The 22,750-nt window shown below is 50.6% G+C and overlaps 2 protein-coding genes across 16 annotated transcripts in view; one reads left to right on the top strand and one right to left on the bottom strand.

The window, feature by feature from the left end:
* Positions 1 to 5,497, bottom strand: part of SLC11A2 (solute carrier family 11 member 2) — a 35,016-nt gene extending 29,519 nt beyond the window's left edge. For 4 of the 14 annotated variants that reach the window (XR_016442862.1, XR_016442863.1, XR_016442861.1 and 1 more), the window contains exon 1: positions 1,047 to 1,169. Coding sequence is in view for 4 of the 14 variants with exons in the window: in XM_090050671.1 (XP_089906797.1) it covers positions 1,047 to 1,137 (91 nt within the window). In the remaining 10 variants the exon portion in view is untranslated. Of the gene's footprint in view, positions 1 to 1,046; positions 1,172 to 4,238; positions 5,101 to 5,172; positions 5,334 to 5,423 lie in introns of those variants that run through there. The other 10 variants (XM_090050674.1, XM_090050679.1, XM_090050678.1 and 7 more) reach the window with 9 other exon arrangements.
* Positions 5,498 to 11,212: 5,715 nt separating this feature from the next.
* LETMD1 (LETM1 domain containing 1) lies at positions 11,213 to 22,710 on the top strand. 2 transcript variants are annotated; one of them, XM_090054223.1, is made up of 9 exons: positions 11,214 to 11,379; positions 11,543 to 11,682; positions 16,018 to 16,133; positions 16,536 to 16,618; positions 17,954 to 18,140; positions 19,757 to 19,858; positions 20,275 to 20,427; positions 20,879 to 20,975; positions 21,348 to 22,710. In XM_090054223.1, exons 1-9 carry the CDS (start codon positions 11,294 to 11,296, stop codon positions 21,416 to 21,418), a joined length of 1,035 nt encoding a protein of 344 aa, XP_089910349.1. In that variant the 5' UTR covers positions 11,214 to 11,293; the 3' UTR covers positions 21,419 to 22,710. The 2 variants fall into 2 exon arrangements, with proteins under 2 accessions (XP_089910350.1, XP_089910349.1); XM_090054224.1 differs by lacking the exons at positions 20,879 to 20,975; positions 21,348 to 22,710 and adding an exon at positions 20,679 to 20,868 and having other exon boundaries at positions 11,213 to 11,379.
* The last annotated feature ends 40 nt before the right edge of the window (positions 22,711 to 22,750 follow it).

The raw sequence follows: 22,750 nt of genomic DNA, 5'->3' as shown, positions 1-22,750 counted from the left end.
ATATCTTGGAGATCTTGAAGTGTTTGTTCTCCGGCAGATGAATGCCACGCACACTGCCCTGCATGAGCTCTGCACTATGCACGGCTCCCAACACCCCCAAACTTGCTAGTGCTGCTTAGGTCAGGTGAGGCATCTGCTTATCTCTGTGTGCTGTTAATCAAGCTGTTTGCTTGTCCTCTTACAATGCCGAGCAAAGCACTTTGGATCTCATTTGCCTTATGTGGAAGCTACAATAGGTTGGTGCAATGGTTCAGCTTTTACTCTGCAATGGAAAAAAAAAATCCTCTTACGGATCTTCCGATGCTGCACGTGCAAGGACACAAGGGCTAATGGTCCAGGACCCTGCTCTGAAAGGCACTTTCTTAATATGTGCCTTATACCAAGGGTAGGCAAAATTTTGCTTCCGCAGGCCAGAGTTCCTGACCTGGTCCCTTGCTATTTTGAATTGTAAGAAGGTCCCTCCACCTCTAGAAAGCCTCTCTCTGCCGGTGTGTTACAATCAGCACGTCGCACAGCGAGAACCTCAAATTCTCTGACTCCCAGCCAAAAAGGGCAGACAGTTTAACCAGGAGCAGCACACGAGGAAATGTTCCCAAACTGGCCTGGGCTGTTCTGTCTCACCTGGGGTCAGTGCCTGCAATTGGTGTCATGTACCGGAATATAAACCTGGCATTGCTAACTTCAGTTCTGTTGCCTCTCCAAAACAGCTGGGGAGAGCTCCAGGACTGCCAAGGTTATTTCCAGCCCAGTTTCCCTGCAGTGAGCAGAGCTTTATACAGTGCTTTGTAGAAGCTCAAGCCAAAATCCCACTGACTCTGAATGGCACTTCTGCTTCTTAATACCAACAGGACTGAGGTGCAACCCCTACTCGAAAGAAACCAGGACACGATCCCACCAGCCTACCTTCTGACTCAAAGACTTCACAGAGCTCTTATTTTTAAACCCAGAGTCCTGCTCTCTACTCTGAAGCCTCCCCGAGCAGACTCAGCACTCTCCCCTCAGGTTTCCCTTAGCAGTAGTTCCCCAAAAAGGAAGAAGTTACTTACCCTGGGAGTCTGAGTCCTCTGCTCTGTGAATGCTAGCCCCAGAGATGTTAATAAAGGGAGAAGGGAAGAGGATCACATGGCAAGCGCTCATTATAGTGAGGCACCGGCCTATCTCATTGCAAAAGACGCTCCTTCTTTGGGTGGGAGCAAAACCGTTCCCCCTATCTCTGCTGACAAGCGACCAGCCCAGCTTGATCTCCCTCTTTCATGACTCCCAGGCTCCTTTGTCCAGACAGGGAAGACTTCTCTCTGTATAAAACAGCACTGCCATCTCATACAGACCTGTCTTCCCATGTAATTATAATAAAGCCAGCGATTAAGCCACTGGTGCGTAACCATTTCTACTCACCCTGGCCTCATGGGCCACTGTACGAAAGAGCAAACTGAAACAACATGTGTGGTGCTGCAGGGCAGGGAGAAGCACGAAGGGAAAATGACTGAATGATTCCCAGCAGGAACAAATGGACACTACAGCTCTTAAGCTTGCAGAGTCAAGACCCAACGCCCCTCTGAAAGATATCCCCTAGGTAAATGCACTTATTGGATTCTATACAAGGGAAAGAAAATGAAAGCCTCTGGCCACGCAAGTCAGACTATGTGTCCTAACAGTCCCTTCTAGCCTGCAAGCTAAACTATCTGTGAACAATCCCTCCAGTTCTTTGCAACAGAAGAATTGTTCAATGATTTTTCTGCAGTGGAAAAAAAAGAAGTGAAAACTAAGAGTCGGCATTTTGCAAGGGAGCCCTTGAGTATGAAAAGGTTGAGATCCTACTGCACTGGTGCAACATATCCACACACCCACCCAGCCATACTGCCAGGAATTAAGTCAAAGGCCAGCCAGACCCACTTGGAAGCTTACCAGACAGACAAAGTCTGCAGAGCTTCCCAAGTTGGACTCAGACCCATGTAATGCTCACATGAAGGACTCCTCTTTTGAGCAACTGGCTAATAGACTCCCAGTTGTGTTAGGCTTAGAATGGCCTCCCTGACAATGCCTTGTTAAAGGGCTTAAGGAGCAGGAACTTTGTCCAAACCTCCTTGACCTTTCAAATTCCAACCAGTAATACTAGAGGCTCATCCCTGTTTGAATTGTTATACCTTACGACTATGGCTGCTGTTGGAATCCAAAAGACCAAGACACTACTGCCTTTGTCTAGACAGTCCACCCCTCAGCAGCAAACAATGCGCCGTTCTTCTACACCCCCTCCCTTACTAAAGAAACCACACACCAGTCCAGGGAGTCCCTCCTCCAGGCTCACATTGAGAGTCTACCGCAAGTCCCTGGCCTGCGCAGAGTCAAGAGCTGACTATTGCCAGTCATGAGACAGGGCCATTTACCAGATGAGGGAGGAAAATGGTCCAAATCACAGCTGAGAACAGCCACTGTGACCCAGATCGCTGCTCTGAGCTTCCTTGGTTCAGCTGCAAACCTCTCTGCACAGGAATAATTACTGTCTCCTTTATTAAGCTGGTGTCAGCCAGGTGTGTGGCCGACTTGTCAGAACCCTAAGGAAGGCAATTTGGTTATTTTACTTTTGTCTAGTCATCACCGTGGTGTCCTCTCACCTGTCGGGCCAAATTGCACCACTGGCTTTAAAATGAACCTCCCCTTCCTTATGGCATATTTGTTATTGGAGCCTCAGGCCTGGATCCAGGCCCTGTTAACTCAGGCTGTGCAAAAACAGAACAAGACACTCTTTGCCCCAGAGCCTGTCTGTTTCCCCTCTCCATGTGCCAAGCCGGAAAGCTTTTCCGCTGTGCTAGCAGAGCATTCTTTATTAGAAGAGGATTGCGATTATCTGGGCAGCTCCCACACACAGTCTGATGATCGCAGATAAGGGGAGCTGGAGAAATGCATGAGGCAGCACAACGCAGTCATTCACTAGGATCGAACTGGGCTGCCTCTGCATCAGGAAGCTGCATTTCTCTTACAGAAGAATGATTAGCTGGAGCTGGCCTAATGTCACTTTCCAATGTGCAAATGCTATCAACTTGCTACAGGGCATTGTCTGAGCTGGTTTATCATCAACCTCCCTCCCTCAAGCTGGAATTCAAGACTCCATCAGTCACTGCTTTAATTATTACAGCGATCTAGATTGTTTTGCCACCCAATACTATCTTCCTTCCCTGATCTCTCTTTAAGAGAGATTCCCCAGAAGAAAAAAAGTCTCTCATTTGTCCCTCCATTCAAACCAAACACTTTAAGGTTTAAGATTCATCATGGTGTCTACTGTCTATACCTGCCTCCACAATTCTGGTTTCTTTTGTTTGTAAAGCACCAAGCACGATGAGGTCCCGGCCAAGAGCTGAAGCTCCCATACATGGTGGTTATGCACATAAATACATGTACTAAGACCCTTCCATTCTAGCTGCAGATACTGAAGTTCAGAGCTAAAAATATCTTGTTTCATTGCCTCTCTCCGTATGCGTTGGAACAGGTCCATCACCCAGACCCATGTTGACTACCACTCATTGCAGGGTTACAGGTTTACTTCAAAGAAGCCTGTGATCACTGCTCTTTTACAAAGGAAGACAAGAAAATTGGTGCTTCACTTTTCCTTCCACAAAGATGGCTTGGGAATAGAATAGTTTAAAACCTTCTGCAATTGTAGCTTCCTTTTAACAAGCATCTAAAGTGTAGTGGGACCCTGCAGGCACTTCAGCAGGGATGCTGCTCCTCAAAACGTGGCTTATACTGACCCCCCCGTAATCACTAATGAACGCTGAAGGTTAGATGTCAGAGTCCATGTAGATACAACCCTTCTGCAGGTTTAGCTGACCTTGGCTGGGCTAAGTCTGGCATTATGCTGCATTGTACCTGCCAAACAAATGCAAGAAAAGCAACATCTTGCAGGCTTTTCCAGCATGCTGGTGACACAGTTCTTTCAGCCCAAGTATTGGAGTTTGGACTCCGGGGCAATCAAATGTGGCTCTGGGATGATAACACTAAGCTAAATAAATGAGCCCTGTTTCAGAGAGAAGACAAGTCGAGACATGTCACGTTGCCAGCATTCAAACAGAGCACTGCATGACACACTTTATTTTTAATGCCCCAGAAAGCGCATGCAGCTAAACTATAAAGCATTTATATAGCACCTGCCCTGACAAAGCAAAGCACATTTCATTTTATGAGCACAGCCTCCTCCGAACCACCCCTCAAAAAATCCCTCCCATCATCTTGCTAGAACTCACCAGCTGTAGGGTCAGAAACACCTTGCAGTTCAAGCAGCCAGAGTTTCCTAGTAGTGGCTGCCTCGGGTACCAGTGCAGCCACAACTAAACTGAACGTACCCCCCCCATCAAGCTACAGAGCAGCACCACGTGGCTGTTACAGCGCAGTTCAAAACACTTCCTAGCTTTATTTGGTTTGCAGCGTAATCATCGTTATTTAACAAGAATTAGGAGATGACTGCGGACCGGCAGCTGAGCAACACTGCCCTTGGGCTGCTGCTCTTCTCCGGGAAGGGAGTGGGCTGGGGATGGACACAAGAAAAGAAGCAAGAGAGGATGGATTGTAACTTCCTGACCTGCATGGAGGGACCGTTCACTGGAAAACACTGACACGGGGATGGGGCAGGAGCCAGAGCCCAGGCTCTGCTGCACTCAGGTGAGCACTCTGCTCACTGGGCTACGGAGTCGCCTCCCGCCCCTGTTCTCTTGCCCTTGACCAGTGACTCTTTCATCCTCTTCTGCTCTATGGCACATGCCGGAGTGACCCTGCCCCCCAGATCAGGGGGCAGCTCGGGACGGGGGCACAAGGGGCTAAGTCCCTCAGGCAGAAACCTGGCCCCATGTCTCCCACTTTTTTCGGGGGGGGAGGTGTGGAAGGCATCTAACCAGACCAGTGGGGGCCAACTTCTCGGGCAGGTGCGATCCAAGCTAAGCCCTTCACTCCCTGAGTACCCCTCCAGTCTGCCCCATCCGCTGCTCTGCAATCTACTCCCCAGCCTGATCCACTGCTCCGTGATCGGCTCCTCACTGCGCTCTGCCACCGGCTCCCATCCACCGCTCCACCCTCTGCCCCTCGCCCTGACCTCCTACTCCATGATCTGCTCCCCACCCCGCTCCGCTGCCCTGCCATCTGCTCCTCCCCCCAATCTCCTCCCCACCCTGCTCCACCACTCACTCACTCACTCCCTGCCCTGCCCCGCTGCTCCGCCACTCGCTCTTCACCCCGATCTGCGGCTCCGCCACCTGCTCCTTGCTCCATCCGCTGCTCTGCTACCTGCCCCGCCTCTCTCCCTGCACGATGCACTACTCCCCCACCCCGCCCACTCGGGACCCGGGACGCTGTTCTCGCGGCGGCGGGAGGTGCGCCCCCCTTCCCCGCCTCCAGCGCGAGCCAACCCCCGGGCGCCACGTCACCGCCGCACTCACCGGCCTCCCCTCAGCCGCCGGCGCCGCCGCGCCGCCATGTCCCGGCTCCCGTCGGACCCCGACGCGGCTCGATGACGTCAGAGGTCACGGCCGTGCTGAGTCCCGCCCGCCCGCGTCAACTGCGGGCGGTGCAGAAACCGGCCTCGTCGTGCGCGCGCTCAGCTCGCTCCCTGCGGGTGTCATCGCACCCCTAGCTCCTGTCTGGGGGAGTCGGTGAGAAATCCCCGTCGAGTTCCTCCTTCGCAAACCTCCCTTGCTCCTGCCCGAAGTGTCTGTTAAGTGCCGTGCTGCCAGCCAGCTTTGCAAAGGGAGGAGACACTGTGCCCCTACAACGCTGGCGCTCCAGCTGAGAGGCCCTTCAACCTGTGAAGCGTCCGAGCCTAATGCTCGGGCCTGCGTTGTCATCTTGGCAAACCTGCGCTGTCCAAAGCGGGTCTGCCTCGACGTGTGGAAAACGGATGAGTCGGGCCCTGCGCAGCACGGGGCCGGTGGTCGCTGGCCTGAGGCTGGCCCTAGACTTAGGGGGGAAACCAGGCACAATATGCCTGCCTCCTCAGCAACCCAGGCTGCCAGCTCCTCAGCTGAACCCCTGAACGGCTACCACAGAGCAGGAGTGCTGGGCCTGGTAATATCTGATAATGCCGACGGGTCAGGATTCCTGTGGGCAAGTCTTTTGTTGGAAGGAAGGGCAGATTTGCACCTTGTGGACCCATGGGTGACTGGTGCTTCTTGAGTCGGGGGGAGAACATGCCCTCCCTGACACCAGTCAGCAACTGGGGCGTGGGGGGGCAATCTCACTCACCAAAAAGCGGCGCCGGCACTTGCAGAGGGGGGCACTGGTGCTCCCACCTGCCCCCCCCCCCCGCCCACCAACTAAACAGAGCGCAGCCTGACGGGGGGTGCACATGCATCTCTCCGTGCATCCCCTCCACGTTGCCACTGAGTGGTTCTCAACCTTTTTGGCCTTGAGGCACCCCTCAGTACACTTGAGGCACACCTCAAAAACACCAGCTCTTAGGCAAGGTTCTTTGGGTAGATATGATATCTTTTATTAGAACAATTAAATAGTTGGAAAAAAAATGGTCGTTGCAGGCTTTCAGACACAAACACCCTTCTTCAGGCCTAGGGAGACTGCCTGAAAAAGGGTGTTTGTGCCTAAACCTTTTTTCCAACTATTTTAGTTGGTCTAATAAAAGATATCACATCTACCCAAAAAACCCTGCCTGCATATGTCCTTAGACCAGGGGCGGGCAATTATTTTGGGCAGAGGGCCGCTTATGGAGTTTTGGCAAGCCATCGAGGGCCACATGGCAGGCAGCCAGGGGCAGGTAAATATCAATTTTCTAAGTTTTTTAGGGGCCCCGCAGGCTGGATAGAATGGCTTGGCAGGCCGCATTTGGCCCACCCCTGCCTCAGACCAACACGGCTGCAACCAACAACCCTCCAGCTCTGAGTTTTCACTTGTTTTTGACCTCAGAAAAAACAGTAGAGCAATTTCTCTGTTGCAAAGAACTCAGGAAGACCACGACAGGTCACAATGTTTATAGATTCCTATATGAAAACTATGAGCTCCTTGTGAATCATGCTTTCACACCAAACTCCTAAAATTGTGTTGCACCAAGAAGCACCCTTGAAAGGAAAATGGCACAACTTGCATGGGCTGAAGTTCACTTCATCAGGTCTTTTACTGGACCAACTACATGGTTGGGGCTTTTGCATGCAGGGCATTCTTCTTTAGGTCAGGTTAGGGCATGCCAGTCTATCCCAACGTGCAGTTGGTCCAGTGAAAGGTATCAACCATCAAAATCCTTTCCTTACATATTTCCTGCACCGTCATGGCAACATCACTCCCATACTACCATTATCGTCACTACTATCATTACAATCCATTGTGGTTATTTCATAATAAGTAAAAATCCACTGTAATTCGTCCCAAATAGAATGTGTTGTCTTTGCATAAGAATGTATCTAACTTTGGATTTAGAAGATATATATATTTTAAAGCTGAGACTTTGAGCAATATAAATATTCTGGTGGATTTTTTTTTAATACAAATTTTTCTGTGGGATAGAAATACTGTTTCCCTCAGAGCTCTGTTGTTATCTCTGTAGTCAGTGTGATTTAAAAAAAAAATTAAGCCATTTGCTGAAATTAATTTTCTGAAACCTATCAAGCAGAATTGTTCCATGTGTAAAGTAATTTGGAGACCATCGGAGCAGAACTGGGAACACAATGGCGACTCTCCCCAGCGATGTTATCATAATATACCAAGAAAGACCTGCCATTACACACAATCTGATCCCTGACATGGAGAAGACTAGGCAGAGAGACTGAGCAGATAAAAGAAGGCAGAAACTTGGCAGCTGACATAAGAAATACCAAGATGTGATCCCATAAGTATCTCTAATGGAACAGGACAGGCATACAGAAAAGGCAACAGGACCAATCAATGGCTTTTAGCTAAATCTTTGCTGAAATTTGGATAGAACAAAATTCACGTTCTTTTCTGAAGCTGTACCTTTTTCCCAATCAGACAAGTGTTGCAATGCTTATTCCCTCCTGCTTAAATGCATGAGAGCACAAATAATCACCCAAGATATTGTCAGCGGAGCAAAATTACTGAATCCAGTGAAGATAAGAGGGCAGCAAATCTGTAGGGCTCTTTGCTTCCAGTAAAAGCAATAGTTATACGTTTCAGTTTGGGGATTAAAATTACCCCACCTCCCCGCTTTTAGCAGTATGACAAAATCACCCTGTTAGAACAACTAGGAACAGGATTGACTGGGCTGGATCAAGGCCAAGGTTTATCTAGACAGATAGCATCCTATCTCCAACAGTAGCCAACACTGATGCTTCAGAGGCAGGTAAAGAAAATCCAGGCAGTTAAGAACTAGCTTTCACCCAGGGAGTTTCTTCCTGATCCCCCCAGGTTTATGCTATGAAGCATGCAGGTTTATTTCAAACCCTCAAAAAAGGTTTAGAACGGATAATTTGGAAGAACAGCCAGTAGCTTCATGAGACATCTAAGCAAACGCACTTCCCTAGAGCTGATCCCTGAATAGCAAGTAGAATGGAGCTGGGGGGGATGACCCCCCAAGAGATTTATTCTTAGTTGAAAAACAAAGTGCTCCACACTCAGATGATTCCATAGTTTGGCAAGGCCTCCTACAACCTAAGGAAATGGACCCTCTAGCTCTTGCATTACTTACCCATTTCACAGGCCGGAGGGCCCTGGTTTATGGGCTGTTCGTTAGTCATTTTGTGAACAGGGCAGACTTTTAGCTTGCTGTTCCCAAGAGAGAATAGCACAGTCTGCTCTCCCCTCTTTATATAACAAGTGCCTCCACCCAGTAAGATAAGGGTACTTCACGCTTGCCTTGGACTGGCTGGCTTGGGGCAGAGCTGCTTGAAAGAGGCTTAAGAAGTCAACAAGAATTTTCTCCCAAGCATAACTGATTCTATCTCTGTGCTACAGTAATTGATGACCTGCCAAGGTGGTTATTAGCAGGGAATTAATTGGAGATGAGAAACTTTGATCAAGGGCAGGTAACTATCTGATCTTGGGTACAGTGAGTTATATTCACCCCCAAACAATGCTATCGGTCAAGGATAATAAATTAAAAAGTCATTTGGTAAAACCTTAAGTACCACCCAGGCAATTAATGCATGTGACACGCTGGACTTTGCTCCAAAGGGGCCATTTTTCAGACAGATTACAGCCAGAACTGGCATAGCTGCACATTTTTGAGGTACGTGCAGCACTGATAAGATGTCAATCATCTGTTCCATCAGCTGGAGAAATACAGCACCAAGTATCATTGGTCGGTGCCAACCAGAAAGCCTCCTGAAGTGCGATGTGAACAATCAATGACCTGGAGGCTACCGATACAACCGACAAACTTCTGTGCATTTCTTCTGATAAGCAACGAATTGAACGTGCTACCTTTGAGAAGTACAGGGGAACAGGGCAAGGGATGATTAGTGTGACCATGCTACCGTCTCAGCCTTTTCATGGACACCACGGAGGAGTGGTCCCCAGTCTTAGCTGGCCTACAGCCACGCTGGACAAGCAACTCCCTGTGGATAACAGCCACCTTGTCTCTCCCTGCCAACATCAGTCTAAGCTTTTTAATTTCCTGTGGTCACAGGCAATGTTGGAAGGTCCTGTGGGCAATGCATAGCCCAGAACCTGTGGGTCCAGGACCACAGCTATCCAGACTTACTTGGGCTCACACTGCTGTGCAGCAGCTCTTTGGCTTTCTGAAGAGACTGGGTAGAATGCCACCATATTGTATGTTTCCAGATTGGGTGTCTCAAAGTTTCCACCCCTCACCCCCACTTCACCTTGCTCTGCAATATTAAGACACTGGAGTTGGAGACCAGATATTAAACTGGGCAGGGCCTTGCTCAAAAGAGATAGAGCAGGGGTTCCCAAACAGGTTCCTGTACCCCTGTGGGTATGCAAAGCATCTCTGCATGAGGGAGAAATTGTGTAACAGTGTATTTAATTTTCATTATAATTGGCACTTAAGGGGTTGAAATACAAACCTTATGCTGGTAAGGGTATGCAGACAGCTGGTTAATCTGGAAAGGGGGTATGCAGTAAGAAAAGGTTTGGGAACCTCTGAGGTAAAGAATCTCCCCTGGTACCACTGGATGAGTTTTGTTCATGTGTTTAGGGTCAACCTGCTCACCAGAATTAGGGCCAAGTAGGATTTTTCCCCTCTGTTCAGATTCAGAGGGAACCTGGTTTACCGGATCTGTTTACTGCCTTCCCCTGCAGCCTGTTGGGATCACACAGGCACATGGCACCTTATCATTTCTCTGCCCGCACAGAGCTCAGGGAATGGCAGATGTTTGTCTCTTCTGTTCTCCACCTGCAGCACATATTTTAGTTGTGGGAGGACCAGAATGCTGTATTTTCTTCTTTATAGCAGCAAGTCTCCAATGCCTGAAAAAGGGTGTTTGTGCCCCAAAGCTTGCAAAACCTTTTTTCCAACTATGTAGTTGGTCTAGTAATAAGTATCACATCTGCCCAAAGGACTTTGTCTGCCTATATTTTCTTCATATACAATATGCACCCTTCCACCGCCCCCCCAAATAAAAATAAAGATTGAGCTGTGTATATTAAGCAGGCAAGCAGATTTTGACTGGGACAGAAGCATCCCGTCTCGATTCTTGCTCCCCATCACAGTAGCATTTGAACAACTATTCAGGGGCTCAGCAAATCCACTGACTTGGCACCTCAGGAGTGAAGAACAAAGTGCTGTTATTGATCACCTTTCCTTTTTCATGGCCACAATGCTCCACTACTCAAGTGAACCCTTCTTTGGGCAACTGTGCTGTCTGCATCTCTTTCCGTTTCGCTCCTTCCCGTAAGGCTCTTCAGCTCTTTCCACAACCCAGAGCCACCTCCGGAGACCACAGGGAGTTGGAGCCACCCAGCCGGACACACAGCGGGGCCTGTCCCAGGAGGTCACCGGGAGCGATGAGCGGGGAGGAGGAGGGAGCCAACTCCTCCCCCTGCGGGAGCTCGTGCAGCTCCGCAGGTCGCCAGCGCGGACGTGGCGGCCGCTGCGCCCCGGCGCCAAAGGCCACGGCGTGTAAAGGTCCGAAGGGTGACAATCCACCGGAACGCGCGCAGGCCCACTCCACGTGCCCGCCTCGCCCTACTTCCGCCTGCGGTCACGTGCCAGAAAGGGGCGGGGAAAACCGCCCCCCTCTTCGCCTGCGCTACTTCCGCCTACGGTCACGTGCCAGGAAGGGGGTGGGGAAGCTACCTCCGCTTCCAACCAATCCCCGGGTCAGTCGCCTCCTCGCCGGTCCCGCGCGGCGCTGACCTGTGCTCTTTAGCCTCGGGGTGGCCTAAGATGGCGCTGCCCAGGCTGAGCGGTTGCTGGGGTGCTTTCCGCGTGTGGCCGGGGTCCACCTGGCTGCCCGGCCGCGGGGCGGTGAGGTGAGCCGAGCCCCTAGCTCCCCCCCCCCCCCCGTCTTCCCCTCAGCGGCCGTTATGGCCGTTTGCATCCCCCCCAACCGCCCGCAGAGGCTCCGGCCTGGCCCTTCACGTCACCCCGCGGTGGGGGCGGGGCGGATTGGCTGCAAGTCCCCTTCTGCCGCAGGCTGCTGTCCGCCAAGCCCGACCCCAAACCGCTCCTCAGCGCCCTGCTCAGCACCGTGAAACGCGCCAGCGGCCGATACGAGCGGTTCCTGGAGAGGCGCTTCCCCCGCTTCTACCTGCTGTACGCCACGTCCCACCGAGGTAGGTGCCCGCCACAGCCCCCTTTCCCGCCCCCGGGAACCGCTTCGCCCCCAGCTCGACCCTCCTCCCGCCCGGCGTCCCCGCCGAGCCCGGGGGGTTTCGCACCCGGAAGGGTTCGAGGACGGGGCAGTTCTCAAGCCCTGAACATCCCGGGGGTCTGCACGAGACCGTTACGGTGCTAATAAAAGCAACGGTGATTTTGGGAGCGGCAGGTCATCGCGATATATTCAGCTCCCGGGTCATTGCGGGAGTTTTATTGCGCTGGTAACCGGCCGCACGGTGTCATTAGGCTCGTGGGCAGGCAGCAGTGCTAAATAACCCGCCTGGGACTTGCACGGTTACTCTGGGTACTTTATTTCATGCTGTGTGTTGTTTCATTCATACTGTATTTCATAAGTGCTTTATTAAGGAAACGCTAACCTCAATGCACAGCATCCTCAGCCTGGCAAAGGGTATTTATCCCTGAACGCTTGCAGAGAAGGGCTTTTCCAACTATTTGAGTTGGTCTAATAAAAGATATTGGGTTTACCCAAAGAACCTGGTCTACTTATGTTCTTAGACCAACACGAATGCAGCCTATTTACCCTAGTATCAAAGGCGCATTAAGGAATGTGCCTTTGACCCCAGCTGTCTTTCCTGGGGACATCGGACCCCAGCGGTCTTTCCCGCCCAAGTGCAGTGGGGCTGGACGCGATGATCTGTGAGGTCCCTTCCAGCCCCTAACCTCTTCCAGGAGAAATGGTCACAAACTCCTGGAAGACTGATTCAGGCTCAACATTAGGAAAAACTTCACAGGCAATGTCCAGACTGTGGAATAAGCTCCCTCCAGTGGGGGTGCAGTTGTCTACCCTGGAAATCTTCAAGAGGAAACTAGACAGTCACCTTGCTGGGGTCACCTGACCCCCAGTTATCTTTCCTGCTTCATGCAGGTGGCTGAACTCGATGATCTTCTGAGGTTCCTTCTGGCCGTACAATCTATGAAACGACAGATGTGTTACGCCCAATGTTTATCCGACGAATTTAGCGTTTATGCCGGCATTTGAGCATTTCATGGTTTTGGACAGCAAAAGCAGAATAGCTGGGTTTGCTCCGTGGTTTGTGGGGTTTGTGTAGCGTATGCTGCAGCTGGCAAACAGCGTAAACCTGCTGATCACAGGAGCTTTTCCATTAAGCTTTTGTAATGTCGATTTGGAGCTGAACTGTGTTTGGAACCTGCTGCTCATACGTAATATCATAGCCTCCAACCTGGATCCAAAAGCTGGAAGATGAAGCTAGAAAAATGTGGGAGTTGGAGCGACATAAACAACTTATTGTGGGTGTGCTGGTGCTTAGGGGCTCTTGAAAAAGTTTGCCTGAAGGGATATTAATTGTTGCTTAGCCTCTGCCTGTGGAGCTTGGCAGCCACATCATTGGCATGTTGCTGCAGGGCAAGCCCACCAGCCGCTCCTCTCCAGTGAAAGGAAAGGAGGACATGAGGAAAGAGGAACAGAGAGCATGAGCTGCATTCCCCTGCGCTGACATGCTGGTGTGTTCAGAGCTTTTGTGCAGCTTGAGTCCAGGAGCTGAGCAGGACTGCCATGTGCTGCCGCCCGCCCCCCCACTGAATTCAGCAGCAGAGAAAAGAGGACAAGCAGCAGTGGCCGTGCTCAGCTCCTGGGCTGTGGAACTGTGTGAATGCTCCAAGCTCACCAGCATGTCTGCGGGTTCTGGCTGGATCTACAGCTTTTGTGCAGCTCCAGAGCACAGGGACTGAGCATCGCTGCCATTCACTCCCCCCCCGCCCCACTTTGAATTCAGAGGCAAAGGGGCCAAGCAGTATTGCTCAGGGGCTGGGCTCTGGAGTTGCACAAAAGCTGCAGCTCCAGCCAGAGCCTGCACTGACATGCTGATGAGCTCAGAGCTGAGTGCCACCACCACCGTTGCTGCTCAGTACCTCTTTTCCCTTCCACTAAGTTCAGAGGAGGGAGGGGGAAGTGAATGCCCGCAACACTCAGCTCCTGGGCTCTGGAGCCCTGTGAAAACTTTGACAGCTGGAAGGGGAAAGGCAGTGGAGACCTGCCCTTGGTGGCCTCATGCACGCATGCTCATGGGGCTGACTACAGCACTAGAAAACAGTGGATGTAGCAGTGGATGTAGTCTTCCTGGACTTCCGGAAGGCTTTTGACACTGTCTCTCACCCCATTCTCATTAAGAAACTGGGGGCTGTGGTATAGACACCCACACAGTCAAATGGGTTGCCAACTGGCTGGTGGGCCGCACCCAGAGGGTGGTGGTGGGTGGGTCCTTCTCAGCCTGGAAGGATGTGGGCAGTGGGGTCCCGCAGGGCTCGGTCCTCGGGCCCGCGCTCTTCAACATCTTCATCAGCGATTTGGACGAGGGGGTAAAAAGCACCCTGTTCAAATTTGCTGATGACACTAAGATGTGGGGGGACGTGGGCACACTAGAAGGAAGCAACAGGTTACAATCAGACCTAGACAGGTTACAAGGGTGGGCGGACAAGAATAGGATGGGTTTCAACACAGACAAGTGCAAGGTGATGCACCTCGGGAGGAACAACCGGCACCATATCTACAGGTTAGGGAACTCCCCTCTTGTCAGCACGGAGGCGGAAAGGGATCTGGGGGTCATCATTGACTTCAAGATGAACATGGGCTGGCAGTGTGGGGAGGCAGTCAGGAAGGCCAGCCGCACCTTGTCATGCATCCACAGATGCATCTCGAGCAGGTCCAAGGAGGTGATCCTCCCCCTCTATGCGGCACTGGTCAGGCCGTAGCTGGAGTACTGCGTCCAGTTCTGGGCGCCACACTTCAAGAGGGATGTCGACAGCATGGAGAGGGTCCAGAGGAGGGCCACTCATATGATCAGGGGGCAGCAGGGCAGGCCCTACGAGGAGAGGCTACAGGACCTGAATCTGTTCAGCCTCCAAAAGAGAAGGCTGAGGGGGGATCTTGTGGCCTGTTATAAACTAGTCTGGGGGGATCAGCAGGCATTGGGGGAGTCCCTGTTCCCCCAAGCACCGCCAGGAGTGACCAGGAATAATGGTCACAAGCTGGCAGCGGGTAGGTTTAGGCTAGATATCAGGAGGCGCTACTTCACGGTCAGGGCGGCTAGGGTCCGGAACCAGCTTCCAAGAGAAGTGGTGCAGGCTTCTACCCTGGGGGTGTTTAAGAGGAGGTTAGATGAACATCTTGCTGGGGTCATTTGACCCCAGTACTCTTTCCTGCCATGGCAGGGGGTCGGACTAGATGATCTGCTCAGGTCTCTTCCAACCCTAGAAACTATGAAAACAGCAGTAAGTTATTTCTGCAGCAGAGCATGGTCCCACTTCCCCAGGTGCTCAAAGCATGCAGCTCTCCCTTCAGGGGATGTTGGTAGGGAACCGGGAAAGCGTAGGGAGCTGAGGTAAGGGATGGCACTGTCAGCTGGGCAGTCTCCTCCTGCCCACCCCTCCCACAGGTCTGAGACCCAGCAATCCCCCATTGACACTAAGAACCTGGAAACCAGTCGGCTCATTACGGGCCAAGGCAGGCTGGTAGCTCATCCCTGCTGCTGCACAGGGCACTAATTAATTAGTTGGAAAAAATTAAATAATGCTGCAGAATACTGAACTTTTTACTTTGTATTGATGAGCCTAAAAATACTAAAAGTATTACATTTCCCTTTCTAATATTACTTAATGTATTAACAAGGTATAGAACTATAATGCTTGTCCATGTGGCTCATTTCTGATATGAAGGTTTGGCCCACTCGTAAAAAAAAGTCTGAGCACCACTGTTCCAGTCTGACCTACAAAGGAGTTTCTTCTTCAGTCTTTTAACACAGTTATTCTGAAACATGGCCAGCCCATTCCAAACCAGGTGGTCAGGTTCCACTAACTGTTGCTCTGATCTGCTCTGGCAGTTCTCATCTTGGCTGAAGTCAGAGTTTGCAAAGTCACTGGGAGAAGTAGTCCTTACCTCTAAAGAGGGGAGGGGGAGGAGAGGAGATAAAAACCCTCTTGTCTTTCTCTGTATACAACATTTTGATGATTCAAAGTACATCTGCAACCTAAAGCATTTGGCTTCCTCTCACAAACATCTCCCTCTCACATTCTGGCTGCTGCTTTTGCTGGGCTGGGTTAGATGCTGATTCCACTTCCCCATCTCGCCTCTCACGCTACTGTCCGTTGTGGCCTGCATGAGACCGTGCATGATGCGTCCCACTGTACTGTTGCATACTGCTGTCAGCAGACAAACTAAAGGGGAGGTAAAAGTTTGCAAAGGGGCTTTTTTTGCTTGAGCTGGATGGGGCTGTGCTCAGTGCCAGGCTTGAAGGTTATCTCTGTATTCTGCACAGGATTTAAGGCATTGTTTCTGGAAGCAAAAGAAGTCAGAAAAATAAAGATTAACATGGCCCATCAGGGGATTAGTTTTCAGCAGCTTCCCTACAGAGAGATGGAGAGACTGAGACAGGTGGGTCCAGCTTCTGAGGTTCTTTGGTATCTGTAAGTTGTGCTGAATTTCTCCAAGAGTCAGTTGTTTTGACTGCGTTCTCCGAACCTGACGGGCAAACTCATCCTTGTCACACGTGCTAGCTGTGGCTTCACTCAAGGGAGTTCCCTGTTCTAGGATGCCCACTCCCCCAAACAGCCTTGTGGCTTATGAGTAGGTCAGCTGACTGTTTAACCCAAGACAGCCTGGTAGCTGGATCTGGGATATAACACTCCTGGGCCTGTTACTGAGCATTTCTCACTGAGAGCAGGGTTGGAGAGAAGGTGGTGGATTGGAGGCCATCCCTTCCCTGCCCCACCCCCAACTGTCACTCGGGTTTCACTCACTTGCGGGATGCTAATTATTGTTTTACTACTTGTGCAGTTTCGCAGGGATCTGATCAAGGCCATTCCCGTATCACTGCTCTCCCTTCCACCTTTTGCCAACTACTTTGTCTTGGTGCTGATGTAAGTACATCCTTCCCAGCCTCCTCCCCCCCACCAACCATGCTAGGGCCAGGGCCTTTTTCTGAATAGAGGCTCAAATGGGAATTGTAGTCATTAGGAACCGGAGCTGACTCCTGCCCTCTCTTAGCGTTTCTTTTTTCTGTTGCTCAGATGATGCTTGTGCTATTTTTGGCAGCTCAATGAGGGGGGTTGCTACAGAACAGCTGTCTTTGTTTCTCCAGAGACTATTTTTGCAGCCATTTAAAGCAACATTTGTATTCAGCCAAACTATAGTTTCCCAGTCAGATAATTTTTCACCCCACTTGAGTTGTTCAACACTTGTCTAAACTGAGCAAACATAGAAAGGAAGGGCAGCCTGTTTCCTGTCTGTCTGTCATTGTCTGGGTACCAGACACTAGCTGGGATCTGACATTTTCTAGCAAATTGATTTTTTCCCCTCCTTCTGTGCATATTAAGTTTCCATCCCTTGGTTCTTCTCCACAGGAGACCCCTTGCATCTCTCGGGATGGTGTCTGCTCACTACATATGACTATGCAGGGTTATGTGTTTTCAGTGTCCCCTTGCAGCAAAAATAAATATGTATTAACAAATCAGACGGGTTTATTTTTTGCCTGAGGATTCTTAAAATCCCTGTCCATGCCGATGTCTTTCGTTGTAACCTGATGAACACTGCAGACCACGTTGGCATTTATGATGCTCGCTGTCATGTCCAAGTAGATTGGCCATCAAGAACAAGTTGTGTTGGACTCCTTGCAAGGGTCCAGACATCCTGACTCCCTTTCCAGCTGTCCCCCCTCCACTCTGCAAGTGCTGTTTGTTACCCAGTTCTCCTACCTCCTTGTTCTTGTCCCAGCTGTATGTGGAGACTGCTGGGCTTTTTTGATTTAAATACACTCAAGTGCCTGATAGACTGTCTGCCTTCTATTTCTGTGAGGATAGGGCTACTTTCAGTGCCTGTCTCTCTCTCTCTTTAACACAACTGTCATCAGACTTCTGAGGACCTTTCTAGCCACATACTCCTGACCTGAGGTCACAGCTGAGGCTGTCCAAACAGGCCTGCCAAAGCCCATGTATGTTGCTTTCAAATGGGCCTGAAGGGTCTTTGCCAGTTCAAGGGCCAGTTGGCTCAAGCAGTAGCCCTTGCAGTTTTGCAGAGCAAGGGACTGGAGATCAAGTCCTTGTTCCCTACCACATGGCAGATCCCAGAGTGGTTGCTGCTGATTTCCCTATATGGCACCATCCTTGCTGAATTGGAGTTGTTGGATTTTTGCCTGTTTTCAGTCATTCTGGCTTGCACCCTTCCAACAGTCACTCCACTCGCTTTCTCTTTCCAAGCTACCTTTTCCCAAGACAACTGCTGATCCATTACTTCTGGACGCCAAAGCAGCAGGTTGAGTTTTTGGACATTTACCATGGCATGCGGAGAGAGGCATACCCAGACATCGTTGATGGTTTGGCCCGGGCCACCCGGTTTGTAGCTGACGAGCAGATCCGGAACCAGATGCAAAGGCTATGCACCAAGGTAAGGGAAGGAAATTTCAGGATCTGGCCTGATCCAGCTTGTCAGGTGGGCTTGCAGCCTGCACTGACAGCTGCTAGTGATCCCTGAGCTGGCTTGGCTGTGCCTACCCAAGCTCAGTCACTGGGATGTTGCTTGATCTACTCCACTGGGATCACTGCAAAGCTGCAGAGACCTAACTTGTAACTTCTTTTAAAAAAGGAGCTGCCATACAGGTGTTTCCATCATCGATGGTGTAACTTCTGCAGGTTTCCACGATAACATAAGTGAACATAAAGCAATGTATCATATTTACTTGAAACCAGCACAACTTTGAATTCAAGATGTCCTCCCGATAATCGGCTTTTATACATAACAAATCATAATTTTTCTGTGATTTCCCATATGTAGAATCTAATTATTGGAGGATTGTCTTGAATTTATTCCCCCACCACTGCGGCAGGGAAAGCAGTGGCAAAAAGGCAAGCAGAAGAGTGAGTGGGCAAGCAGCCTGACCCCCACCCCTTCCACTCCCCCACCATTGCCACTTACCCTACACGGTAGTTCTGACATCAGTAGTAGCTTCTACCCTGGCCTGAGCCAGGCACCAACTGTGATGGCACCCTGGTCCTGACCCTGGCCAGGCAGTGGCTGTGGCTGGCTGCAGCTCTAGCTACAAGCCCAGAGCCACAACAGCCACCTGACCTGGGCAAGTGCTTGGATCCAAGATGGGAGAAGTATCATCTTGAACGTGGGGGGGAAAACATCTCATCTTGGATTTGAGCAAATATGATAAATAACCCAGAGTTAAAAAGTTATCATGGGTTTGGTACGCCTGTGTCTCTACAGAAGACAGCAGATGTAACAGCTTGCATCATAAGAGATTACATTATCAGTGCCAGTACAGAATTGTTAGGTCTGCCTGTGGCCTGAGTCATGGCAGATGTTGGCCCAGAGGTGCATGAAGCATCTGCAGTGTCCTGCTTCCTTGTCCTAGGTGTCCAGCTTGAATTTTGACAGGGATGGAGGCTACATTTGTGCATTGTCTTAATTCTCTATGACCTTTACTCTGGAAACAAACCAAGTCCTCTTCAAGACAAGGGTGTCTCATATCTTTTCTTCCAAGCTGCCTATTTCAGTTGCTGGCCAGGTCAGACTGAAATTGTGCTGGATATTTCTTGTTCTGATCTCCCAAAATAACCTGTACTCAGAACTCAGTAGAGGCAAATCCAAAAGCCCCAAGGGGCTGCACTTTTGCTGGAAGATAAGAGTTTCAGAAGTGAAATCTTTCCCCAAGAGAAGCCTCCTTGCCGCAGCCATGCTTCACCAAGAGCCCCGGTTTGCACTAGTTTATGGAGGGGAGGATGTGAAGGGAGTGGTGGGCAATTTCTTGGACTTGCTTGTTCAAGGTGATTTCAGCCAGACCCACCAAATGGAGGCATTTCTGCTTTGTCATGGGATGAGAGTAGTGCAGATACCTTGGGGGCTGGCCTTGGAAACGGTGAGAAAACAAAGCCAGGTCTGAGCCAGGTAGATTTCCAGGATGCCCTGCTACATCCCCAGCATGTGGGTCAGACTGCTCTTCTATCCATGGGAAGCATAGGACTGATATACAGCAGGAACACTCTGGGCTCTTTCAGGTGCAGCAAGGTTCCCATCCAGGGGTGGCTGAGCTTCATGCTGTGAGAAGTTTGTTCTCAGGACATCCCCTCGGCTTGAACAGGCTGCGCATCTGGCAGGTGGTAAGCACCTCACCCTGCAGGGGGGCTGAGCTGTTAGCTAAGGGAGCAGCAGCATTTCAGTAGCCTAATAAAACGGGTAAGCTGCAGGGTTACACTTTTCCTTTAACTCCAGGGTGAGAGTGGATTCATGGGCTATTACTGCCGAGAAGCTGGGAAGTCCCACTTTCACTACTTTGCGGCTAGTTTGTATGCTTGTTCCTGTGCCCTGCAAGGGCTAGTCAGAGGAGATGCCATTAGCAGCTGCTCATATCGCCTCTGCTTGAAGCTGCTCTAGACAGTTGTCCCTGAGAGTCTGGATCAGTTCCTAGACTGCCCCTGGCTCTGCCACTCCTCCCATGCTCTTCCCTGGGTAGCATGGGTTTGCTCAAGACATCCACACCATCTCAGCTGCCCCCTTTTTCATGCTTTTGTCTCAGAAAGCCTTGAGCCGCGTCCTGTTCCTGACGCCTCACCTGCCGACCATTTTCCTGAGGTACCGGCTGCAGAATCACGTGCAGGAGATCCAGCACCTGGACCGGGCCATGCTGAAGCTGGGATTGAAGGAGCTCTCTGATGAGGAAGTGAACAGGGTGAGGACAGCTCCCACTTTCCTGAGCTCCATTCTGTGGCTCAGCCAGTGTGAGAGGCTCCTAAAATCCCATGGGTGGGAACACGCTACCCTCTTCTTTCTCTTGGTCTTTAGCAGAATCCAAAGTGGCACTTGCCTTCCCTGGTGGAATTTATTTCCCATGGGATGAATAGGTCACAGGTTCTCCACTCTGAGGTCACTCAATAATCCCTCTGGGGCTCAGATCCTAGCAGATTCTTTGCTTGATTTCAGTGGGATCACAAGATGGGGCTTTGTCCTGCCTCTCAGCCAGTGCTGGATGGAAGGTAGGGAAATGGGTTTCTGGGTCTTTAAATTGCATCAGAGATGCACAAGGAGCTGAGAGAGATCTTTAGGTTGGGGGCAAGGGGAGAATCAGCAGGTCCTATCTGTCTGCCTGACTGTCCGCCTGACTGTCCCTGTATGGATATTAGGCCTGTTATGTCCGTGGCCTGAACTCTACTCGCCTCAGTCCGGCAGAATGCAGAAAATGGCTGGACCAGTGGCTGGAGCTGTCCTGCATGCTGAAAGGTAAAGTTGCCTGTGCTCCTCTTCCTTTTCGGCTGTCCGTTCCTTGCGCATGATGCCCATCTGGCCGGGCTGGTCTCGGGCATCGCATCAGGGATGCAAGCGTTTGGGAGATGAAAGAGCAACAGTGCTGTTACACATCAGAGGGCAGTACGGTCCAAGAGCATGCTTCAGGGGGTGCTGAACTGTCGGCAAGCATTTGCTGTAACAGCAGCTGTTTCAGGAGCCCTTGTTAAATTAGTGGATAAAATGTAGTTACCCGAGTCATCACCTGCTACTACTTATACCATGGCTGGGACAAATGGGGCCTTCCCTTGTAAACGCTGCAGAGCTGGTTCCCAGCACTGGAGCCTGAGGGTGCCTTTATGCTTTCAGATTCAGAGGCCTCACTCCTGGTCCACAGCATGGTCCTGCTGTCCACCAACTACCAGGCAGCCAAGGAGTGAATGACGGTTGTCCTGGGCAGCTGCTCTTGAACTAGCACCAGCTTCCCATCTCAGGCCATTGCCGGTGCCGTCAGCTGCGATGGACTTGGAGGGTTTGCAGTGCAGCTCAGCAGCCTAGAGCTAGCAAGAAACCTCTTGCTTCACTCCAGGTCTAGAAATCCAGCTCTAAATGGCATGTCCATGGGAGCTGGACATGCCATTCCTCCTGTGCCAGAGATGAGCACTTTGATCACCTTTCCTGATGCAGTTGAGCTGAGGGCCAAGAATCTATTCTGGCTCCCAGTGGCTTGAGTTTGCCTGTCTTGGCAGTGTGTGGAGGCAGCCCACACAGGGCTGATGCAGTCTGTGGTTCAGAACTGCACACATCCACACCTTTCATGGTATTGGAAAGCTGGTCGTGTCCTTGCAACAAAGCCAGAAAGGACTGGCTGTACTGCTGTTGCCCCTCAAGCCACAGCAGTTTAAGCAAAGAACCCTTTCCAAGGGAGAAAGCAAATCTCTCCTGCACGCACAAACTTTAGACTAATATCTTAACAGGTTCACTGCTGCTCCTGTCTGGGGCAGTGCTCCTTACAGGAAACAAAGCTTAGTTTATTTTGAGTTGCTGAAACTTTTAGGTGTAAAGAAATGTTGTTGAGGGGGAGGGGGTTAGGGGCACCATAGCTTGTGTCTTTACACATGGGCCAGTGATGTCTTAATGTTCGGTTCCAGATCTTTGTTCAGTTGTGGGTTTTGTTGTTTTTTTTTCTCTCTCTGTTCCTTTGAAATCTTATTGCGGCCTAAATTGCCATGTTTTATCTCCCTTGGCTTCCTGCTGGAAACGAGACAAACCGCTTAGGGACACAGCAACAGCTTTGAGCTTGGGAAGCTCTGTAATGGGGCTTGGTTCTGGAGCTCCCAGTGAACACAGGAGGCTGAGTCCTGCTTTGTATAGATGTCACTGGGCCTTAAAGTGCAGGCTGCATATTTGCTGCCATAAATGGGGAACACCAAACAGCACTGACCTGCTCTGTTCAGGGCACAGTCCCAGTTTTGTGATAATTTTTTTTTTTTTTTTGGCCCTGAACTTTCTGCTTAACATCAGAGGAGGCTAGAGGGGTGATCAGGGAAGGCTGCTTCTTTGTGTACTTTACTGTCCCTTGCAGTGGATGCAACTAAGGGACTATAAACCAGACCTTTTAACTTTCTAGTGGCTTACAAGTCACATTATTTATTGTAGTAAAAATGCATGAACAGACCGTCTTTCCAGTGAGTATTCTTACATCTGTGGTTCTGTCTGTGTTCGATTAAAGGGAACAATTCCAGAGGTGTCTTGTGTTTGTCCAACCAGAT

This window comes from Crocodylus siamensis, chromosome 6, assembly GCF_052110815.1.
Source record: "Crocodylus siamensis isolate JL-2025a chromosome 6, ASM5211081v1, whole genome shotgun sequence".
Taxonomy (NCBI): domain Eukaryota; kingdom Metazoa; phylum Chordata; order Crocodylia; family Crocodylidae; genus Crocodylus; species Crocodylus siamensis.
Note: the sequence above shows the minus strand (reverse complement) of the source record. Positions and strands in the feature narration are given on the sequence as shown.

What these genes read in the sequence shown, in the direction of transcription:
- LETMD1 (XM_090054223.1), top strand. Translation starts at nt 11,294, where the DNA reads ATGGCGCTGCCCAGGCTGAGCGGTTGCTGGGGTGCTTTCCGCGTGTGG. An exon ending in GGCTGCGCATCTGGCAGGTG is followed by an intron (nt 19,859 to 20,274) that starts GTAAGCACCTCA and finishes CTTTTGTCTCAG; the next exon opens with AAAGCCTTGAGCCGCGTCCT. An exon ending in GCTGTCCTGCATGCTGAAAG is followed by an intron (nt 20,976 to 21,347) that starts GTAAAGTTGCCT and finishes TTATGCTTTCAG; the next exon opens with ATTCAGAGGCCTCACTCCTG.